General features: G+C 45.6%; 1 protein-coding gene across 1 annotated transcript in view; it reads right to left on the bottom strand.

The window, feature by feature from the left end:
• Positions 1-841: 841 nt before the first annotated feature.
• CRB2 (crumbs cell polarity complex component 2) overlaps positions 842-21156 on the bottom strand; it is a 53333-nt gene continuing 33018 nt past the window's right edge. The window contains exons 7-13 of the mRNA XM_024211161.2: positions 13552-14505; positions 12109-12671; positions 10062-10227; positions 8478-9345; positions 6544-6660; positions 5277-5403; positions 842-1145 (exon numbers count right to left, since the gene is read on the bottom strand). Of these exons, the coding sequence (XP_024066929.2) occupies positions 918-1145; positions 5277-5403; positions 6544-6660; positions 8478-9345; positions 10062-10227; positions 12109-12671; positions 13552-14505 (3023 nt within the window). The 3' untranslated portion in view covers positions 842-917. The remainder of the gene's footprint in view (positions 1146-5276; positions 5404-6543; positions 6661-8477; positions 9346-10061; positions 10228-12108; positions 12672-13551; positions 14506-21156) is intronic.

The raw sequence follows: 21156 nt of genomic DNA, 5'->3' as shown, positions 1-21156 counted from the left end.
CATTGCTTCCCCGTTGTTGCCTGTTGGGTGATACTGTCCCCATCCCTCAGTCTCAGAGAACAAAGACCAAACATTTGGCAATAGGCACTGAACTAGCACAAGCATTGCAGGTATCTCAGTCCACCCCCTCGTAAACAAGGTTATTACTACACAGTTCCTGTGCGGTACCCATGGGAATGTCTAACGTTCTATCCCAAACAGCGGTTACTTTATAAAATGTGTTGATTGTACAATGACTTCAGTAGTTCCTGACAGTTCCTTCAAATGTTGTGTCTATCAGGAGGCAGGAGTTCACAGCTGCTGTTGCTGTTAAAGACTGCGTTGTGAAAACAGTTTTGGAAACACTCTACCCCTCAGCCCAATAGGGCTGCACAGAAGGCTGTAAGTCAGTTTGAATTTTTGGAGAGTTAAACTAATACACAAATTGATCATAAATATCCTCTATACATTTTGATTCAGTATTTAACATTAAAGTAGATAGTGTGCTTTGCAACTCAAGGAAAAGCTTCCCCGCCTGCAGCAGTTTCCGTGTCTAATTAATTTTTCCTTTTGCAGCAGTCTTTAAAAATGTGACTGCTGTACAAGAGGTGGAACGGCGCATGGGACATCTCTTAGCAGGTGCAAACACCTACATCACCTCAGAGCACCTGTCTCCATAGGAGTCCAGTGGATGCGTGAAAGGAAGCAGGTCAGGGGGGTTATTTCGAGCCAGAGTCCAGCAGTGTGTAGTTGACTTGATTAACATGTAACAGGCTGGAACTGCCATTGTTTAAACAATCTGCTGTGTACATGTAAGTCCAGGTCACCACCAATGCCTTAAAGGAACTGAGCTAGAGGAGGGTCTGTTGCCACAAGTGCTGGAAAAATCTCAAGGTCAAAGCAGACCTTGCAGGTGCATCTCCTTGCCAAGATGGTGCCTATATTAAACGCTCCTCCGGTGGCACCTTTAGGACACTGTCCATCTCCAAGCGAGCTCCTGCCACCTCTTGCTGGCTTGGGCTGTAGGTTCCCTCCGATTGGCGCCTCTTCCTTGCAGTGAGAATCATGAATATGAGACCAATAATAAGTAGCAACAAACAGCCACAGGCTACAGGGGCAGCTACTTCAATTAACGGGAATGGGAAGAAAGCACCTGGAGTCCCTTTCTGCAAAAGAAATTAATGGAGAAACAATGAGACCCCAGCAATTACAAGGCCTCACATGTAGCTTACTTGTGCTCCAGGAGTCAAGGGAGGTATCAAGGATCCCCAACTGGGCTAGAGCGTTACCCGAGACTAGCGAACAAAAAAAAACAAAGGACCGGGGAAGAAAACTGCAACCCAAACAAAAGTTAGAAGCATAGAGCTTGTGAGGGCTGCTGCAGAGAGAAAAGTCTGGGCTAGCTTCAAGCTTAAATCTCTCCATCAAGCCAGATATAAATTGAAATAAAAATTCACATAGCTTAATGTTTGTCTAAACAAAAAACAGCCAGCAGTGACCTCTGCATTTTTTGCCTTAACCACTCTCATTAGGGCCAAGCCTAAAGACCGTGTGCATGAAAGAACTTTGGTGCTGCATTTCCAGTCTTCAGGAAGGGTGACACTTAATGTGTGTCATATAGAGAATGTTGTCAAGTACGAGTCACTGGGATAGTTAGCAGTATTATGATAATTCAGGCAGGGTCACAAGGACAGAATTATCCCAAGGACACGAAGAGCAGGAACTCATTAATGCTGGGAACCTAACTGCATCATACCCCAGCAATACAACTGTAAAAAACCAGCAGGTGCGGTCTGCTCAGCCCTTCAGAAGTCAGTGTTAGAAAAGGTGGAATAGCCCAAATAAGGTCACATGCTCTATAGTCTTCACGAACATGGGCCCATCCACTGAGATGCAGATGCCTATGCAATCAGAGCCTGTGCTGGGAATCTTGTACTGTAAGAAAACTCATTAACATACTTGTCAGACTAAAATATAACAAGTTGGTGCGCGTTACTAGCAAGGTATCAAAAATTGGAAAAAGTTTTCAAAAACCGACAAGAAAATCTAGGGTAATGTAATCCCCAGTAAATCTAGAACTCCCCCTACCATAGCGAGAGATGCAAAGGGATGGTTTGTTTAATCGCTCTGCTAGTGGGTTGAAGAAATGATGCGGCTATTAAACTTTCATCTGCAGCAAGATTAAATGCACGGGCCCTTGTTTCAGAGCATACTTGCAAAACTGTGTTTGGGACATTAGCTCAACATAAGCTTTACTAAAAACAGATGTTTGCAGGCTCAGCAGTTAATACATCTGACAGCCAGAGGAAAGGCTGTATGGTACCCAAGCAGCACAGCAAGAGCATAGCTATCTGACCAGAGGAACAAGAAATTTTAAAATATTTCAGTAGTGAGTTCTGGACTCTAAATCCCTACAACTGGATACCTTGTAACTTATGTGTTACTAATTGTCCAGCCAATTACACAGGAATTTTATTTATTAAAAACAGTACAGGCTCCAGCTTTAAGAAATAGCAGCTCAAAAGTGGGGCAGCTGGATTCATGTTTTAACCCTTCTCCCTCCTCCTTGGGAGGGGGCAGGGGGGGCTAGCAAAAGGTATTAATTAAGCAGCACCCACTTCCTGCTCTGATCTCATCAGCCTTCACAAGCTATGCAGGGTTGGGACTAGGTCAGTATGTGGATGAAAGATTTAAAAGGCAAGATGAGGTTCCTGGAAGAAGTTAATGCATTAATATGTTCATTCCTTTGGCTTCTTTAGGATTAGAGGTGTCCTGAGAGAAATTAATGTGCAAACATGTTGTGGGATCTTTAAATACAAACTTTCTTTAATAAGGCAACTTTCAAGAGTCAATTAGCCTAAAAAAAAATCAAAAATGTTACCTAGTAATTGTTACAAGTAGCATCTGTAATTCTTAACGCATTTGGCAGTACAGTCTGTGTCACTGTTTCACCAGTTTGTGTTGCTCTGTCACGCAGCAACATGGGACAATAAAACATTTTAAAAAATAGGGAAATATTTTAAAACCACAACATGAGGCAGGAGGATTTGGGGGGCACATGTGGGACCTGGATGTACTTTTGAATCTATTTTTAATTGACTAAATTTCCAGTTGATGTTTTCCCTTTAAATAAACAACTTCCTACAGTATTCTCCGATGTAAGTTGAAGTTAAGCACGGTGATAGGACTTAGGTGTAACTTAGTACAGCATGCAGATTAGTCACATATTGGCACTGCATACATGCGACTCCAGCTCAAGAATGCAGACCTGTTACTGGAGCCTACTCATTTAAAGGTCTCCTTGCCAGTCTGTATTAATGTTACTGACTGTTTCTGTTATGTGTGCTTTAGCTGGAGAACAGATCTCTTCCTGTTTGGAGGAAATGTACAGTATACTTCCTTCCCCTTATCCAGGCCCCGCCACTGCCACCCCCCAAAAATACTAAGAGTTCATAGACACTGAACTCAGGGTAGAAGAAGAAGAGCATTATAGGGAAATGATAGCAAAAAGTAATACAGGAGAACCACGAGAAGTGTCCTGTGACAGAAGTGAGGTCTGGGGGTATCTGAAGGGGGTTCACGCATGCAAACTGGAAAGGTAAAAGTGACTTCATCATTGCACATGCATTAGATTTTCCCTAAATAACAAACAGCAGCAGCTGTGCACCCCACCCTGGGACACATGCCATGTTTGCTAGACAGCTTTCCATGCATTGTGGGTTAGTACATTCCCAAGTTACCAGACAGACAAACTACCTACCCATGCAAATGGCTTCAGAACCTCAAAAAAGCAAGAGTCTGCCTTACTAGCAGCTTGTTAAAGCAAGATTCTAGCCCTGCTCCCCCATCCCTTGCTTGCTTAGGTAGAAACAAGGCTTAATGAAGACTGTCCATCACACTATCTCGAAGGGTTGAGGAAGAGGATTGGCTCCAGGAGGTAGATAGCATGCTATTTTTTTTTTTAAATCACATTTACCTTTGATTTTATCTAATTCCTTCCTCCAGACTCCAGGCACATACAGCTCAACCTAGCAAATGAGCTTAGGAGGGGAAGTTGCTGCTTTTTAACCCATTCACATACGTTAAAATGCCAGCTGAAATTCCAGTCTCCAGAAAACAGTTAGTGGGAGAGAGCACGAGGTGGTGGTGGGAATACCATGTAGGAAGTTGCCCTGTATTCTGCTTTATCACCGAACTTTCCAAGAGCGTGGCAACTTAAGTACACTTACTACTGCAATGGATAACATTTCATCATTATCAATCATTGCACCACTGATAATCGTACCAGAGACATTCAGCTAATAACGATGCCTTGTCCTGTGGACTGGATGCACCTGTCCCACCCTGTAATCCAACGGTTTAAAAGACTTTTCCCATGGGGCATGGGGATCACTTGTGAATAAGCAGCCAGCTACTACTGAATGGCTTTGCTAAAATCCCTTTTCAATTGCTAGGGTCCTGCTAGAATATACCAGATCAAAGAACGGAGTTCATTTTTCCTTTGAATCCAACATGTTTGGCTTTTCTGGAATTTAGTTGGTTTCTATTAATCAGACATGTCTGGTTTTAATGGAGATGGCAGTAATTTTCCATTTCAAGTTTTTTCATACTTATCACCTACTCTGGAGCAAGCTGAAGTGGATTTTAGAATATGGACAAAGAATCCAATATGTGAAAGTGGCAACAGTCTTGAGGATTTATACACATCACTTGGCTACTGCCCAGCTCCATTTACTTTCGATGTAATTTGGTTTCCTTGTTTTCCTTTTGAAATGGCTGTAACTGAGGCTTTGGGTTGCCATTTGCAGCAGTAGTTATGGGAAAGCAGCTGCATCAGTAGGCACAGATGCAACCCCTCCCCTCTTTGGGCCCAACTGCAGTGTTTCTGGTTGTCACCCAGAGATTGGTGCAACCTGAGGAGAGGCTAACAAACAACAGCCACACTGTCTAGATAAGCCACTACAGACTCAGAAAAGTATCTGCTGCGTTTATTTAAAATGCTAGAAAACTAGAACCCCCCAAGTGTAATATTCATGCTACAGTGGTGCCAAACAGTGCACCTCACTCTCCAGCCTGCTCTCGGTGTGTTGGTTAAATTTCCCCTAGCCAGATTCATGTAGGAATCCTAAATGTGTCAAGGAATGAAGGCTATTCCACTGATACCCTAGAATCAGCGGGCTCAGCCTGCCTCATACTGGCCAAACTGCCTCTCCTGCTCTCTCCTTACAACCTAAGCAGCTAGGATAGAAGGAGAGAGCAGACCTGATGCTAACAAGAGGGGGAAAAGACCTGCTTACATCAACATCACAGCGCTCTCCGGTGTAGCTGGCACTGCACACACACTGGTACTTGTTCACAGAGTCCTGGCATGTCCCTCCATTCTGGCACGGGTTTGGATCACACTCATTGATGTTAATTTGACATCTGGAGGGAGAAAAGGTATTAGAATTAACTAAAATAATGTGCTCTAGGACACACTTTGATCCTACAGAATTGTCCTTTGGTGCAAAAGCCTCTAGTGCAGTGGTTCTCAACCTTTCCAGACTACTGGTGCCCCTTTCAGGAGTCTGATTTGTCTTGTGTACCCCAAATTTCACCTCACTGAAAAATGACAGGCTCACAAACTCAGAAATAAAAATACAAAAGTGTCCCAGCACACTATTACTGACAAATGGCTTCTTTTCTCATTTTTACCTAATAATTATAAAAATAAATTGCAACCCCCTGCTTGAGAAACATTGAAATAGTACATAGAGCAGTATAAACAAGTCATTGTCGGGATGAAATTTTAGTTTGTATTGACTTCGCTGGTGCCTTTCATGTAGCCTGTTGTAAAACTAGGCAAATATCTAGATGAGTTGATGTACCCCCTGGAAGACCTCTGCATACCCCCAGGGGTACGCATACTCCTGGTTGAGAACCACTGGTCTATAGGACTTTGCAGTAATTACTTCCAAAAGGCACAATAGTTTGAAAAATTCACCCATTCACACTCATTCCCTTCCACTATCTCTAGCTGAGAAAAAGCCAGTGGAGCTCTTCGGGCTAGGCACTGAACTCCAGTGAGGCGAGTGGCCATTGAGGTCAGCGTTTGAAAGAGCAGAGGATGGACAAATGTAAACAAGTGTTTGCAGTTTCTGTTGTGAAATGGTGATCTTTGGGTTTGAGGCAATTCCCTGTAGTTGGGTGGCCCATGCTGGGTTTCCCCCTCTAACACAGCAGTCAGTATCACTGTGCGCCCGAATTTACATCACCATTGTTATCACTACACGTGCTGGCTCTAACTACGACACGCGAAACACAGACATTTCAAAAACGAAGGAACAGCACACATTCTGGGAGGATGGGCAGTACCATTGCCATGCCTCAGGACTGCCTCTTCCACAGCGTGGCTGGGTGACAATTTAGGAGTAATCATTTCAATAGTGGGGGGGGGGAGGACAAATAACTGTGATGAAAAGTATTTGCCAGCCTGCTCCAACCGTCTCCACTGTGGGAAATGTGATACTTTGGCATTAGTATCATCTGCAATTGCAGGCAGCGTCAGGGAACGGCACTTCTTACTTCCTTCCGGTGAAGCCCGGCTGGCAGGTGCAGTTGGCTCCCCATGTCCCACTGGTACATTTGCCTCCGTTCAGACAGGTGAAGTTTTTGCCGCACTGTTGAGGTGGAAACGGCCATCTGGCAAAACCACAACCACACACATTAAAACTGTCCTATTCAAAGGAGCAGGAATGTCAGCTATCACCGAGGGAAAGGAGCAATAGCGCGCACTGGAGTAGTGGACAAGAAATATTCCTGACCAGCAGTTTGGAACAACCACAGATAAGACAAACCTCTGAGAACCCATCCATGGGTTTACACTCAGCCCAGAGAATGCTGGGATAGGATTTTGCAGTGCTATGCAAATTCTCCTAGGCTATGTCTGCATTAGGATTTTCCCCCTAAAACTTCCCAATCTTGCTAACACTGATGCAGCTCTACTGGTCATGGCAATGTTGGGAGCACAAGTGGAGACCGGGCGCCACTACCACATTGACCAACCCCTCCTCCTCCTCACAGAAGGACTAGAAGACAGAGTGGTTAAAATGCTGGCAAACTGTCTTGACGTGCATGCCCACTGATGCTGCAATAGTAATGGAGTGACATTTTTAAGGAGTCCTAGTATAGACGGGATCAATAAAGTTCAATTGTGTACTTGTTTACCAAGTCTCAGTGCTCCAGTATCCTGTCTAAATAACACATTGTTTTCTAGTTCTTTTATTCATTAGAAACATTCTTTGGCTTCTAAAAAATGCTGGAGTCTATCTAAACTAACAACAAAATTTGCTATCTGCTCCAAAAGTATAGCTCTGAACCATGCTGCCACTCATGCTGTGTCCTCCCAGCTGCAGGCTCAGGTGGCAGACTAACTTTATGAATCAAAGGTCCTTGGAGTTCCTCAAATGCTTGAGTCATCAATTAAAAAGCAAAATACAGAAAAATAATGCTCCACCACACTCTCCTCAGGGACAATTCCATTACAGTCACCAAGGGCCATGCATAAATAAGTCCCATGCTCTTTCTAGTGGATTGATCTGAAGGTCATTGTCATTACTGTAGATGCTGATGTGTTTCAAGGAATGGGATCCTGTTCAATACAGGGGGATAAACACACACACACATATATTATATGATGGTGATGATGGGCTTAATCTGCAGCAAGGGAGATTTAGGTTAGATATAAGGAAAAACTTTCTATCTATAAGGATAGTTAAGCTCTGGTACAGGCCTCTAAGAGAGGTTAGTGGAATTCTCATCATTGGAGGTTGTTAAGAACAGGTTGAACAAACACCCATCAGGGATCATCTAGATTTACTTGGTCCTGCCTCACACAGGTGGCTGGACTTGGTGACCTCTCAAGGTCCATTCCACTCCTACATTTCGATGATTCTAGAACCTGTCCGTGGTGCATCATTTGATACTTCCTGTCCTGAGATTTGGAATTGTAGAACTGGAGGTCTGAGAAGGTGAGTTTATTTTTTGAGGAAGGAAGGAAACCTCTCTCTAGTAGGGTGTTCTTGTTTGTTTACTCTAAAGGCAACTGTCTGAATCTGCTCAGAGGTTTGGAATGTTTGGATTTGTGGATAGACTGTAGGTGAGGTGGCAAGACATGCACAATAAATGCACTTTACTACATGGTTCTGCAATTTATCATGTAGCTGTCACTATTGAAGAATGGCCCTTCTTGTTCCAAGGTGCTGAGCAGCCTTCAACAGGATTGAAGGTTGCCCAGCACCTTCCAAATGGCAATAAGCACCTTACGGGATCAGGGCCACAGTACGCAAAACATGCCAAGCCTTCTAGACACCTGCCGGTCACAGACTCACAGTACATCTCACTCATCATTGACCTTTCAGCACCAGAATATTTTTTAAACATCTTGATAAGGTAAAATCCAAGACACCTGGAAGCTACTTTATCCCCAGCATCACTGGCAAACCAAGAAGGGTACCTACTCGCAGCGAGGCCCTGAGTACTGAGCTGGGCACTTGCAGGAGTAGCTGTAAACCCCATCGACACAGGTCCCTCCATTTAAGCACTGGTGTCGCATGCAATCGTCCACATTGATGTTACACTTCTTCCCAATGTAGCCCCGGAAACAGTCGCACTGAAAATCTGCCACTGAGTCCACGCAGTCCCCATGGACACACGGGCTGGACTTGCAGTCATCTATGTTAGACTCGCACAGAGGCCCCTCCCATCCGGCACTGCAGGCGCACCGGAAGGAGTTAAACAAGTCCTCACAAGTGCCCGCATTGAGACAAGGGCTCGAAGCGCACACATCAGCCCCAGTGCAGCCCAGCTGGATGTGTCCCCTGCTAGACTGCAGAAACTGCTCTGGCTGAGGGTAAGAGAGCTGGCCAGTGAACGGCAGATATACTCCCCCTATGTTCACATGTCCAAGGCAACCTGTGAAGTTCTCAGCTAGTACAATCAGCACATTGTTCTTTAAGAAGTCCAGGTTCCCAGCATTCCCCTGGAGAGTCACGTTCACAGAACCATCCAAATGAGCTAGCCACCTTGAAGACACCACAGACGGCTCTTCCATAGACAGAGAGACTCTGTGCCAAGTGCCATCCGCAATGGGTGTCTGACTCAGGAAACTGACCCCTTCAATGCTGTTCCCACTTCTAATATCCACAAGCAGAGTGGAGTTCTGAATGGCAATTTGGAGGGAGTCCACCTCTTCAGTAGCCCAGAGCAAAATGGCGTCTTCGTCCCTGGTTTTGAAGTCTAGGTGGAGGCTGTTGAGAGCTCTGGTGACTGAAGCATTGGTGGTGAATTCAATGGCAGCATTGCCATGAAATGTTGCATTAGCCAGACCTGAAATTAGAAGAGAGACAGCATTAGGGATTTGAGGGACGTTAAGTGTCACGTTTGATAAGAGCCACGTGGCAAACTCCTGGAAGACTCTGTCCCATTAGTATCCTGGGAAGCCATGGGGGGAGGTGGGGTTTGCACCTCATCCTATACTTTAAAGCCTTAGCAGCTGGTGACATTAAAGCTCTTAGCTACGATTGGCTTCCTGTCTAAGAAATCGCTCATGAGGCCAAGATGATCTAACCGGCCTTCTCCATCTTGCTGCTGTGGTTATCTCCTAGCTGACTCAGAAGCCGCTGTCATCCACAAGTGTAAGAGTCCTGCTCTGCAAAATAACCTGAGGTTCTGGAATTGGCAGGACGTTAAGTGAAAAGGGCTGATCCTTACACTGATTGCACCTTAGCATCATTATAATCAGTGCCAGAAATGGACAATTGTCTCTTTCCTAAGAGGGTGAAAGTAGCAAAAAGAAAATGCTTAAGCACTCTCTCTTCACTATTACAGTCTAGGTGACAAAACCATCTGGAGCACAGACCTGAGACAGCACACAGCATGTGGCATTCTTAGTTTGCTGAGCTGAGCTCCTCTCTCTGCATTCCTTTAGTTTCCCCAAGTGCTTCTGGCAGTTATTGCAATGGTGATAACTGGAAATATTGACTAATTAAAGACAGTCAGCTATGAAGCCTTTTCCTGCACATAATCAGGAGGGCAGCACTTACATACGTATCCTGCTGGAACATCCACGCAGGAAGTGGCTTTGGGACAAGGGTCACTTGCACACCAGACTCTCTCCTCACAGGTTTTCCCAGTGAAATTTGCTGGACAACTGCAACTGAAGTCATTCCAGGTGATAGTGCATGTGCCACCATTGTGACATGGCCCAGACTGAAAAACAGGAGAGCTTATATTTAGGAGGAGGATGGTTCATCTTTGGATAAAAGAAATGGAGTTTGGTGGAGGGAAATGTGACATTCAAGACTTGCATGAATGGTGTTTGAATTGGGGAGGGGAGATATTGAGGTAATGCTGATAAGAACAATGAGCTAGAGACAACAGAAATATCCTCTGAAACCAACACCTAGCTGGGATCTTTCCTCTCCCCCCAGACCCTGCTGCATCTGTGATCACTCAAAACTGAGTTTCCTCAGTTTATAAGAGAGCTGCTGGCCTCTGTGGGAACCTCCTAACTTTAGAATTCACTCTCTCCCTTGATGCAAAATAGTCTGTATTTGCCGACCTTCAAGTGATGCTGCAAATCTCATCTACTTGAACAGGTGTTTGGAGATGGTACAAGTATGTTGTGCTTTGGGGGGAAATTGGGTCTCTGTGGGATCTGACACAAGGAGTTAGTTATTGGGGGGCAGGGGAGAATCAGCTCTAATCTGCTGTTCTTGTTTTGTTATGGGCTATGCTGTTGATTACCTACCAGGGCCTACCACGTTTGGATCAACATTTTTTTGTATCTGGTCTTTGTGTGTTCAAATCAAAGCAACGGCTGTATAGCTCTCCAGAGCCTAACTCCTACAAAAACTCACAGTTCTTGGTTTTAAAAAGTCACCCTGTGAAATAAATGCACTAAGGCGCAGAGATGAGAAAAACGTCATGGAGTAGGACCTGGATGAACTCATGGATATGGATCACACACAAACAGAGGCAAGACATGTTCCATACTACACCTCTCATAGGAAATTAGGACCTTCCCTTCTGACACAGCCTCTCCTTTGCTGCCCAGTCCTTTGATAGCATGAAGATTGCAAGGAAACATTGGCTATTGGTGGATCAGGAAACCTCATGGTGCTAGGTAATTGCTGATTAATTACATGCAGTTGAGAATAGTCATCATGAGCTAAAGGCCAATTCTAAGTCATTTAAAACAAATAGAGAAGGTGCCAATCCCTGCAGGTTCCATTAAAACTCTTTAATTGAAGCGTTGATGTTCAGTGGCATCTGAACACAGCACATCATAATAATAACCCTTAGCACCTATATAGCGCATTCCCTTTCCAAAGTGCTGTGCGAAGAGCGGCTAATTATAACCAACTAAAATAACTTCGCTGGAGTTCACAGGTGCAGGTGAAAACAAAACTGTGAGGCACAGAAGGAAGTGTGAGAAACATAGGAGGCAAGTTGCAAAAGTCCCTGAAAACAACACAAGCAGCTGTTTCCAGGGCGACACTCCCACCAGCAGAAGCAGAGCAGCGAGAGGTGGCAATAGCTCCCTGCAACAGGTGCAATGAATGCAGGCAGAATTGGGAGAGGCAGCAGCGGGAGCACAGCCTAGCACCCTTCACATACAGCAGGAAGGAGAGAGAGTCCCCCATCAGACACATCCTGACTCCCCTGATGGTACTGATAGACTCAATTATTGTTAAAGAGATGGAGCACTGTGGGCCGGAGGTGAGAGTTGAGAAGGTTAAAGGATAGGGTGTATGCTGGTAGAGGTGTGTTGTTTAGAGTGCATAGATAGGGCATGGGGATAAAGAAGAGGTGGACTGTTCAGTGTGTTTGCAGGATGGAGGTGGTTTGGGAATGTTGTATGCATTGGGTGTGGATGTCAGCTCTGGAGGGAGTGGTGGGTAGAAGTATGTGAAGGGGATGGATTAGATGTGGAATGTTTGGGGTCTTTGCGTTTTCTCCTTCAACAGTTAAACACTCACGTTTTTCCTGAAATCACACCAGTGAAACAGCCAAACTGCTGTACAGCCACGGAGGCTTGCTTGTAATAAACAACCATGCACATGTGCAGAGAGCAGTGAGAGACCCTACCTTGCAGGTGTCATCAGAGATGCAGCCCGGTGCGAGGTTAGTGGTTTGTCCCACGTACACCTGTTGTGGCAGACTGTAGTTCTCAGCCTGAGTAGGAAAGAACTCCATTCGGTGGTTGTTGAGCTGGAAATCTTGAAGACAGCCTTTAAAATATCCTCCCCATGTGCTCACATGGTCTTGGTGAGGAAGTCCACCAACATACACCTCAAAACCAGCTACAAGAGGCAGCACTGCCAGCTGCCCTAGCTCCACATCTCTGTCTGAATGGCTGGCATGGACTCTGCCTCCTTGGAAGGTGAGAGTTACCAGATACCTCCTCCCATCAGCCAGGTGTTCTGAGAAAGTCACAGCATTTGCAGATGATGTTGCTATCTGGAGCTGGCCACTCTTCAGATACACAGTGAGGCAGGGGTCAGTCCCATTGCTGATTTGCAGCACTAGGCCACTTGGCTTCAGAGTACGGATAAAAAAGGAGACGTTGAAGTTTGCACCAGGATTATCCGCAATTGTGAAGGAAGCAAAGCTGGAGGAATCCTCCAAGCCAAATGTTCCTGCTGGGTACTCTGGAAGGGAAAGGAAAGACACATCAGTTCTGTAAGGCTGGGCAATGCAGGGGGCCTGGGGATGTTTTGAGCTCCAACCTTTGCATGACTTTTCCTCTTTCAAACTTGCTTTCCACTGTGTATCACAGGACTGGACCCTGCTCCTAGAGACTCTGGGCAAGGCAAGTGCCAAAAGCTTATAGTGTGAACTATTCACAGAAAGCAGGTGAGTCTCTCTCCTCCCTCAGGACAGTAACTCATACACACATGGCACACCAAGGAAGAGCGCATGTATCATGGCCCCCGACACATGGCACATTAATTTGGGACATTTTAAGCTACAAAGCTGCTTTTAAAATTCCCAGCCCCCAAAACATCACAGGAGCTTTTGTACTCGCTATGTTTAGAGAATGGCAGTGAAACCAGAAACTGACAACAGTATTAATACAAGCCCTGCAGGACTGTGAAAATGCATCACGAATAATCTCCGCTCAGATTTCCAATAAAACAGTTACCTTTAGCACTGAGCATTTTATCTACAACTACAACATGTTCCTTTTCACCCTGAACTTGAGATGGGCGAGTAACAGTTTTTCCTAGTGAAATGGCTTCACTGCCCTTCTGTAATTGCTGTGATCTGGTGCAAAGAGGCGGTCAGGGCATCTGGCTCTGGCTGCAATAATATTTACACCATGTAGCTGACAATCAGTCTAGCAGGGGCCAGCTCTGTTTAGTCACAACATAAAGAGGATTTGATAGAAAATCTATTTACAGAGGGTTCAATTTCAGTTCCAACCCTGGTTACACAGAAAATGCTGTTGCTTCCAAAGCCAGTGTCACTTTAGGTCTCTAGATCACTCATCACCAGAGGAGTTCGCAGATGCCATCCTTTGGCACTTACCATGTGAACAGGTTTGGCCTTCGTAAGGCCTAGTGCAGTCACACCTAAAGGTTGCCCAGAGGTCTACACACAGGCCTCTCTGAGAACAGGGCTGGGAGTGGCACCATTCTGTCCTGTTGCAGCCCAGCTCCACTGGGGAGGATTCGTGGTGGGGTATATCCAAGGGAAGAATAGCCTGATAATCAATCTGCAGGTCCTCCAGGCAGCCAATGAAACTCCCCCGGCTCCGTGTATTGTTAGCTGTCGAGTCTCTATCAACTCCCCCGATGTAAGTTTTTAGGAAGGCAGGTGAGAGAGAAGCGACACCGTCTCTAGTAGGAAAGTCCTGCAGGCAGACTCCTGTGTCGCAAGCTTTATGCCAGAGCTTTAACTGTAGAGAGTCCTGCAGAAGAACCTCAGCTTTGTGCCACTGGCCATCATCAACCCTCAGCCCCTTCAAGGGCAAAGAGGATTCAGCATCGTCTCTCCTTAGCCCCACATGCAGCATGCCATCAGAGAGCTCCAGGAACAGGTATTCTGCTTCATTGCCCCGGTAGACGAGGATGGCATCAGGCAAGGTGGTTCGGAACCGGAGAGACACCGTGGCCAGGTAGTCCCCTGCCACATCCCTCCTGCTCCGATTATTACTCATGGGCATGTCAATGAAGATATACCCTCGGGAACTGAAGGAAAACGTTGTTGGCGTTGAGCATTTGGCATCGTAGAAACCAGGCTGGCACTGGCAAAGGTGTCCATGGGTCTCAGCTTGGTATGTTGGGATGCACAAGGCCTCGTTTTGGCAAGCATGCATCTGGCACCCAGTAAGCTCAACAGAGCAGTTCTTCCCTCCCCATATGATGCCATCCTGACTAGAGGCACAGTAGCAAAAGTAGTCAGCAATGGCATCCTTACAGGTAGCCCCATTCTCGCAGGGGCCATCCTTGCACTCGTCGATGTTGACAGCACATTCCACACCTGGGAAACAGAGTAAGAAACAGGATCTTATTGTAGGTGATTAATAAGATTAATAAAATTGGGACTTTTCAGCTTGGAAAATAGATGACTACGTGTGGGGGACATGATAGAGGTCTAGAACATCATGACTAGTGTGGAGAAAATAAATAAGGAAGTGTTATTTAGTCCTCATAACACAGGAACTAGGGGGTCACCAAATGAAATTAATAGGCAGCAGGTTTAAAACAAACAAAAGGAAGTATTTCTTCACACAACGCACAGTCAACCTGTGGAACTCCTTGCCAGAGGATGTTGTGAAGGTCAAGACCATAACAGGGTTCAAAAAAGAACTAGATAAATTCATGGAGATAGGTCCATCAATGGCTATTAGCCAGGATGGGCAGGGATGGTGTCCCTAGCCTCTGTTTGCCAGAAGCTGGGAATGGGCGACAGGGGATGGATCACTTGACAGTTACCTGTTCTGTTCATTCCCTGTGAAGCACCTGGCACTGGCCACTGTCAGAAGACAGAGGGACCTTTGGTCTGACCCAGTATGGCCGTCCTTATGTGATTGGGGCTCTCTCTCCCAAAGCAGCAAATCGGTCACACTGAAGTCAGCACCTTGGCTCATTGCCAGACAGTGAAGCCACTCTCAGGCCACCAAGGAGCAGCTGGATTTTGGGGTTACAGTAATCACCAAGTACGTGATTTTACACAAATGGAAGAGTAGGACAGCGATACACGGACCCATCTGAATTAGCAACCAAAGACAGACTAACCTATTGCCGTGGAGATCAGTTAATGAAATCAAAGTATTTGGTTCCCATTTCTAAATAAATTTTGAATAAAAACCACAGAGACTGCTCAAAGAATGCCAGATTTCTATTCCACTTAATCCCTCCTTCCACCCCTCCCTCTTGTACGTCTGCTATTTTATTACTGTAACCCTCACCCCATGTGATAGCTAGGTAAATACTGTCTGGTCTTGCAGCTTTGATGGGTTGTAAAATTGCACAACTGCAATTTTCTATTGGAGACTCCATGAAACATGCAGTATTTGGCAGATACACAAGCTGTAAGTCATTTACCTTTTTGTATTTTTCATTGTCTCTATGAAAATTAATAAAAAGATTAATCACAACAAGAATTCAGTGCATTTAAACCAGACTGCAGACTGCTGAGGGGCGCACTTAGTGCACAGAGCACCACAATACACAACTATTCAGGCAAGGAAATGGAAACAAAATGGAAGAGTTAATCCAATAATTCCTAAAACAACCCTTGGCAGCCATGGTCATAAACACTCATGAAGCTCAATTCACCACCAAAGAAGAAATAAATATATGCCCCAAAGGCACATGTTGGGCCAAATTCAACACTGTACAGTCTCACTGAAGTCAGTAGGGTAAAAAGCCATTGCACTTTATCCTACAGACACTAACCACATCCCAGTAGAACGTGGGGAGGTTAGGAGATATTACAACCAGATCTGCCATCATATTGGCTTCAGACTGATGAAGAAAAAACACACTCTGATTAGATGCCAGTCCACTGTTCATCGAGCCCATAACATCGGTTTCCACTAATCTTCAGAGACAGCCACACAGATAAGCCAAGTATGGATTATCCAGATCTAAATGCATTACACAGAGTCCAGCTAGCAAGGATGGGAACAAGGAAAAGAAGGAATCCAAGCACAAAGGAAGTGAATGAAAACAAATGACATTTAAAAAGAAAAGCCATTAAAGCACTAGGGTGAACATGATGAAGAGATTTAAATAGTAGCCTGAGGGGAGAGCTGAGGGGAGATGGAGGTGCTGCATTAGGAGCTGATGACCTGTAATATAAATCTCAGCAAAGCAATGGGGTTTCTTGAATCCCTGTGCCAGTTCAGTGACATAGTCCCCAGCAATGTCATGCAGTAAACCTCAAAACATTTAGTGTCCCCCAAACTAGCTGAGTTAGTTTACTCCCTTCAGGCCCTCCCTGGATAGGTCTCCTGTGGCCCTTCAGACCAAGCATTCAGCTGTTGCTGAAGAGATGCCAATCCATCAGTCACACTTCAGATTTAACATCACCCATGTCGTTCCAAACTATACTTCAATGTGGGTCCAAGGGCGTAAACCTTACAGATCTGGAAAGTAGCATGGCAGGGATGGGAGGCTCGGGTAAGCTCAGTTCTGTTCACCATCAAGCCAGCACTGATCCACCATTACCAGCTAGTGGTCTCTGAGATAATTCATAGGGGAACTGCTCTGCATTGTAACTGTGGGCAAGTACTGCATTTTAACAGTGACCTCTGCTCTGCAGAAAACCTTACTCAGTGGGAAGATTCAGAACTGCTTCTGAGATGGCCACTGGTGTCAGAAACCCTTCTACACAGACAGGTAAGCACCCTTCCACCACTTGACTTTGGGGGAGGGTGTTGATCTAGGCACATAGAGGATTATTAGGCCCAGCACAGCGTTCAGGCTGCTGCCCACCAGGACTGGATATCAGGGTGCAAGGGGTGCTCAAGCCAGTCAAGGGCTGCATGGTGGCTACCAGAGCTGTGGTCAGCAGAGACTAGCATTGTAGGTACCAGACAAAGATGCAATAGGGTCTGGTCTCTGAGCAACAGAGAGAGTGGAGAAGAGCTCCATTTCCCCCATGCAGAACTCACCCCCAATTGGCTCTCTCTTCTCAGAGTTGGGAACCAAAAACAAGGGACCCTTCAGGGCCCCCCCCCCTCCACATTAAGACAGTAGCAGGAAAGCCTGTTTGTGCTATTTGCTGGACTCCCAGATGACACCTGTGGTGTGAGCTCTCCACACCAGGTGGCAAATTAATCCCCGCAGTGAGTGCGCAGCCCCAAGTTTGTGGCTAATTAAATGCTGAGCACTCCCCCGGGACACATGTTTTGATTCCTGGTCTGTTTTGTTTGGGCGGGGGGGGGGGAACGAGAAGAAGTTGCCACTTCAGATTTTGATCCATCTTGGCTGGCTGTGGCTGGTGCCTGGCAGAGCGAGCAGCACATGTGCAGAGAGAGAAAGAGATGTGCTGGCTGTGGAGTCAGAGGGCAGCTCTTAGTAGAGGAACAAAAAACAGATCACCCTCATTGTCATCACCCCTGCTTACAAACAACCAGAGGCAGGAGAGAGGAAAGGCCTATGAAACAATGTCTAATAATACCCCTCCTCCTAGGGGCCAATGGAGCATATGGCTACTGCTTTGGCCAGTCTAGTTTTAAAACATCCCACATGATAGGGGAGACTGTTCCAGAGCTTCCATCTCAATGGAAGCAAATATTTCCGGGAAACCAATGTACCCCCTCACTTACCAGTTCGTCCCATTGCGCCTACTGTACCTCCACATACACTCTGAGTAACTCCTCTCCCTCCTTGGTGTTTACACCCTCAGACAGATAGCTACTCTGCCCTCTCCCCATCTATTGTCACTTAGGAGGGTCTGGCTATGTCATCCCCTCTAGTCTGCTGATAAATTTGTCATCTTTCCTGAACATCCTCCAGATTATCAGACTCTGGTGATGCTAGATTTAAAAAACAAAGTCAGCTGCAGGGGAAAGAATTCCCTTGCTGTCTTCTTCCTAGATGCTAACTGCAGCTCACCAGAGGGGTTTGAGTTTTGTGTTTTGGCTGTGAATGATTCAGTGTTAGTGCAGCCAGGAACGCAAACAGCAAAGAGAAGGAAATCACCCCACTCCGGAAATAACAAGATTTTTGCTTTGGGCCATTACAGCAGAGAGAGAAAGATGCAGACCATTTCCTGGACTGGACCTGGTATCCCAGATTTCTCCAGCCGGGATGGTTGTGTGCCTTTGCAATCATACTGGAAAGGACTTTTTAAAAATTCTGTTTTAAACGTTCAGAGTAACCTGTGAGCACAAATGTTCCATTTCAGGTGTTCAGAGAACAGAACTTAATTCCACGTGACACTTCTGTTGCAAAAAGAGGTACTTTTTACACTTGCAGATTTTGCTGTGTTCCCTCTGAGCACCTGATGCTAGGGCCCACAGAAATAGCCATAAATAATAAAGGAAAAGACAGCCTATTATAAAATATACTCTGAGCTTGCAACTCTCTTTAATTAGATAAGAAAATCACTAAGTGTCTTAATATAAATAAAAGGACCAACTAACAAATATAAGAGGAAGCAGCCATTTAGAAATCAGAGACTTTCAAAGTTGTTGTCAGGACAATGACCACTATTTTAAAATATTTTGGTTAATTCAAGAGTGTTCAAGGTAATGACTACATTAACCAGAAACTGTCAACAAAACACACATGCACACTCTTATTACAACTTTGAAAGTCTCCGATTTCCAGTGCTTTCAAATGGCAAAGCTGAGTCTTTCAAGCCCTACCATGCATGAGCCATTGGGTATTTCTAAAGCACCACTGTCATGGTATCTGGTCAATGGTTTTATCTGACAGGTGCCAGGGTTACTAAATCAGCAGTGCCCACCGGGAGAGCTGACCAGAGCTACTGACTCACTGAGCTATTTCTAAACATGGCTTTGAAAATTTGTTATACATGCTAAATGTTCTATCATACCTAGAGAGACCAAGTGGGTGAAATAATAATATCTTCTCCCTCTCACAAAAGAAATTGGTCCAATAAAAGATATTACTTCACCCACCTTGTTTCTCTAATATCCTGGGACTGACATGGCTACAACTACACTGCATATATCATACCTGTCATACACATGTATGCAAGACAGACAGATGGACACACACACAGTAAGAGAGATTCAAATTTAGCAAATCCATGTCTAGATATCCAAAGTCTCGGGTCTATTAACTGGCCCTTTCTATTAATGAGGGATATGAGTATTGCCAGCCATTCTGGAAGCACCATATACCGTGCAGTGATCTTTACTAGCCAGCACTGCCTTGCCCTCTCCCCAGCAGGCAGATGCATTCCTAGCAGCCATTCCCCAGTGCATCCTAATTAGAGCTCCTATTATTCCAATACAACATAAAACAGAGACTTAGCTGCAACAACCGGGCCCTGCAATGACAATTATGTTTGCATCATTACCGCCATTTCCATAGCAACACACTGTGTGGACCTCTCTCCCACCTGGCACTTCTAGCCAGGGAGAGGGCGTGCGGGGTAGTGCAGGGGGCAGTGAAGTGCTCAGCGTTTTTATTTTGAACAAAAAAAAGTCCCACTGTTTTCAGTAAAGGAAATTTTAATACCTTAAAAAATTCAGTTGAAGGGAGGCAGAGATTTCACAGAGTAAGTGTGAAAGACGTCATGTGATTCTAAAGTGCACCTGAGCGTGACGTGAGAGCGGACGCTCGGCAACAACATCCCAACTGCAGTCACTCCCAGCAAAGAGGAGGAATCAGGGTTACAGCAAAGACAACATGGGGCTCCAGGCATACTGCTCAGCACCACGCCATAAAGCTTCCTAAACATTTGGGGTCCTTACAAAATAAAACCAGGTGCCTGTTTACACAGAATTTTCCCTCTTTGGTTAATTCTTGCCCCTCCCCAAGTCTCCAGCTATCATGACACAACCTGAGTTGTAACCCCTTACACACCCACCCGTCCACCCACCCCCCCCAAGTTGCACTGACTGCGGTATCTGTCATTACCTGCTAGGAGATAAATTCCACCCACGATCACACCAACCAGCACAGGTTTCATGGCAGATTCCTTGCAGACATTTGTGACAGTGAAGGAAGAAAGGTGGGGATGGGGAGGGGAGAATGAAAGTCTGGACTGGAAGGACACAGTATGTGTGAGCTCTCTCCCAGTGCTGGTCAGGCAAAAGGGGATTGGAAATGAAACCAGCCAATATAAAGAGACCTGCGCTGTGGTGAGATCTAATCCAGCCCTGCTCTAAACCTCCCCAGCTGGCTTCTGTCAGTGCTGACAAGAAGAATGCGTCTACAGTGTATTCTCACTCAGTGCGTTACACTAATGCCCTCCAGGATCCACAGCATTAGCTCCGACAATGGGAGGACTGGGACAAGCCCTTGCCCTCGCTCACACCCCCTGCTGTACCACTGATTTCCCTGCACAGGCATGGCACAATTAGGGCCCAAATAAGAATTTTTCCATTTCTGGATGACGAAGAAAAGCTATGCATCTACCACTGATTAATAGCCACTGCAGGGAACAACAAAATGAGCGCTTCCCAGACACCGAAGGTGAAATCCTGGCCCCACTGAAATCAATGATAGTTTTGCAAAACTCCCATTGACTTCATTGGGCCCACGATTTCATCCAGAGAGTTTCATTTCTCCCCTTGCCCGGTTATCTCATTGCGTGTGTTCATTCTGCAATATTTGCAAACAAAAGCTGCTGCAGCCCTTACCCTCACGAGTGATTTCACTGAAGCCAATGAGGGAGAAAGGAAAAAGAATGACAAGTAAGAGCAATAGAATAAAACTGATTAAGTGGATAAAAGTGAAGGAAGATGTTGGCGTTTCTGAATGCCAAGGAGCAGCCTCTCACAACCTCTCCCTAACCACGCAACTTACTTCAAGTGTCCTCATCCCAACCAATGCCTCTGCGCCAATATCTCCTTACCAGCCAACAGCTTTTTCCAGTCACCCGCTCAACAAATGATCCTGATCACCAGTGACACAGAGGAGGCCATATCCTGCAGTCTGATGACCATACTGACTTTAGGCATTGGGATCAGGGGGCCAAGAA

The sequence above is a fragment of the Terrapene carolina genome, unplaced genomic scaffold (assembly GCF_002925995.2).
Source record: "Terrapene carolina triunguis isolate 2854851 unplaced genomic scaffold, T_m_triunguis-2.0 Scaffold238, whole genome shotgun sequence".
Lineage (NCBI taxonomy): Eukaryota > Metazoa > Chordata > Testudines > Emydidae > Terrapene > Terrapene triunguis.
The sequence above is the reverse complement of the archived record's forward strand: the minus strand, read 5'-3'. Positions and strand labels throughout refer to the sequence as shown.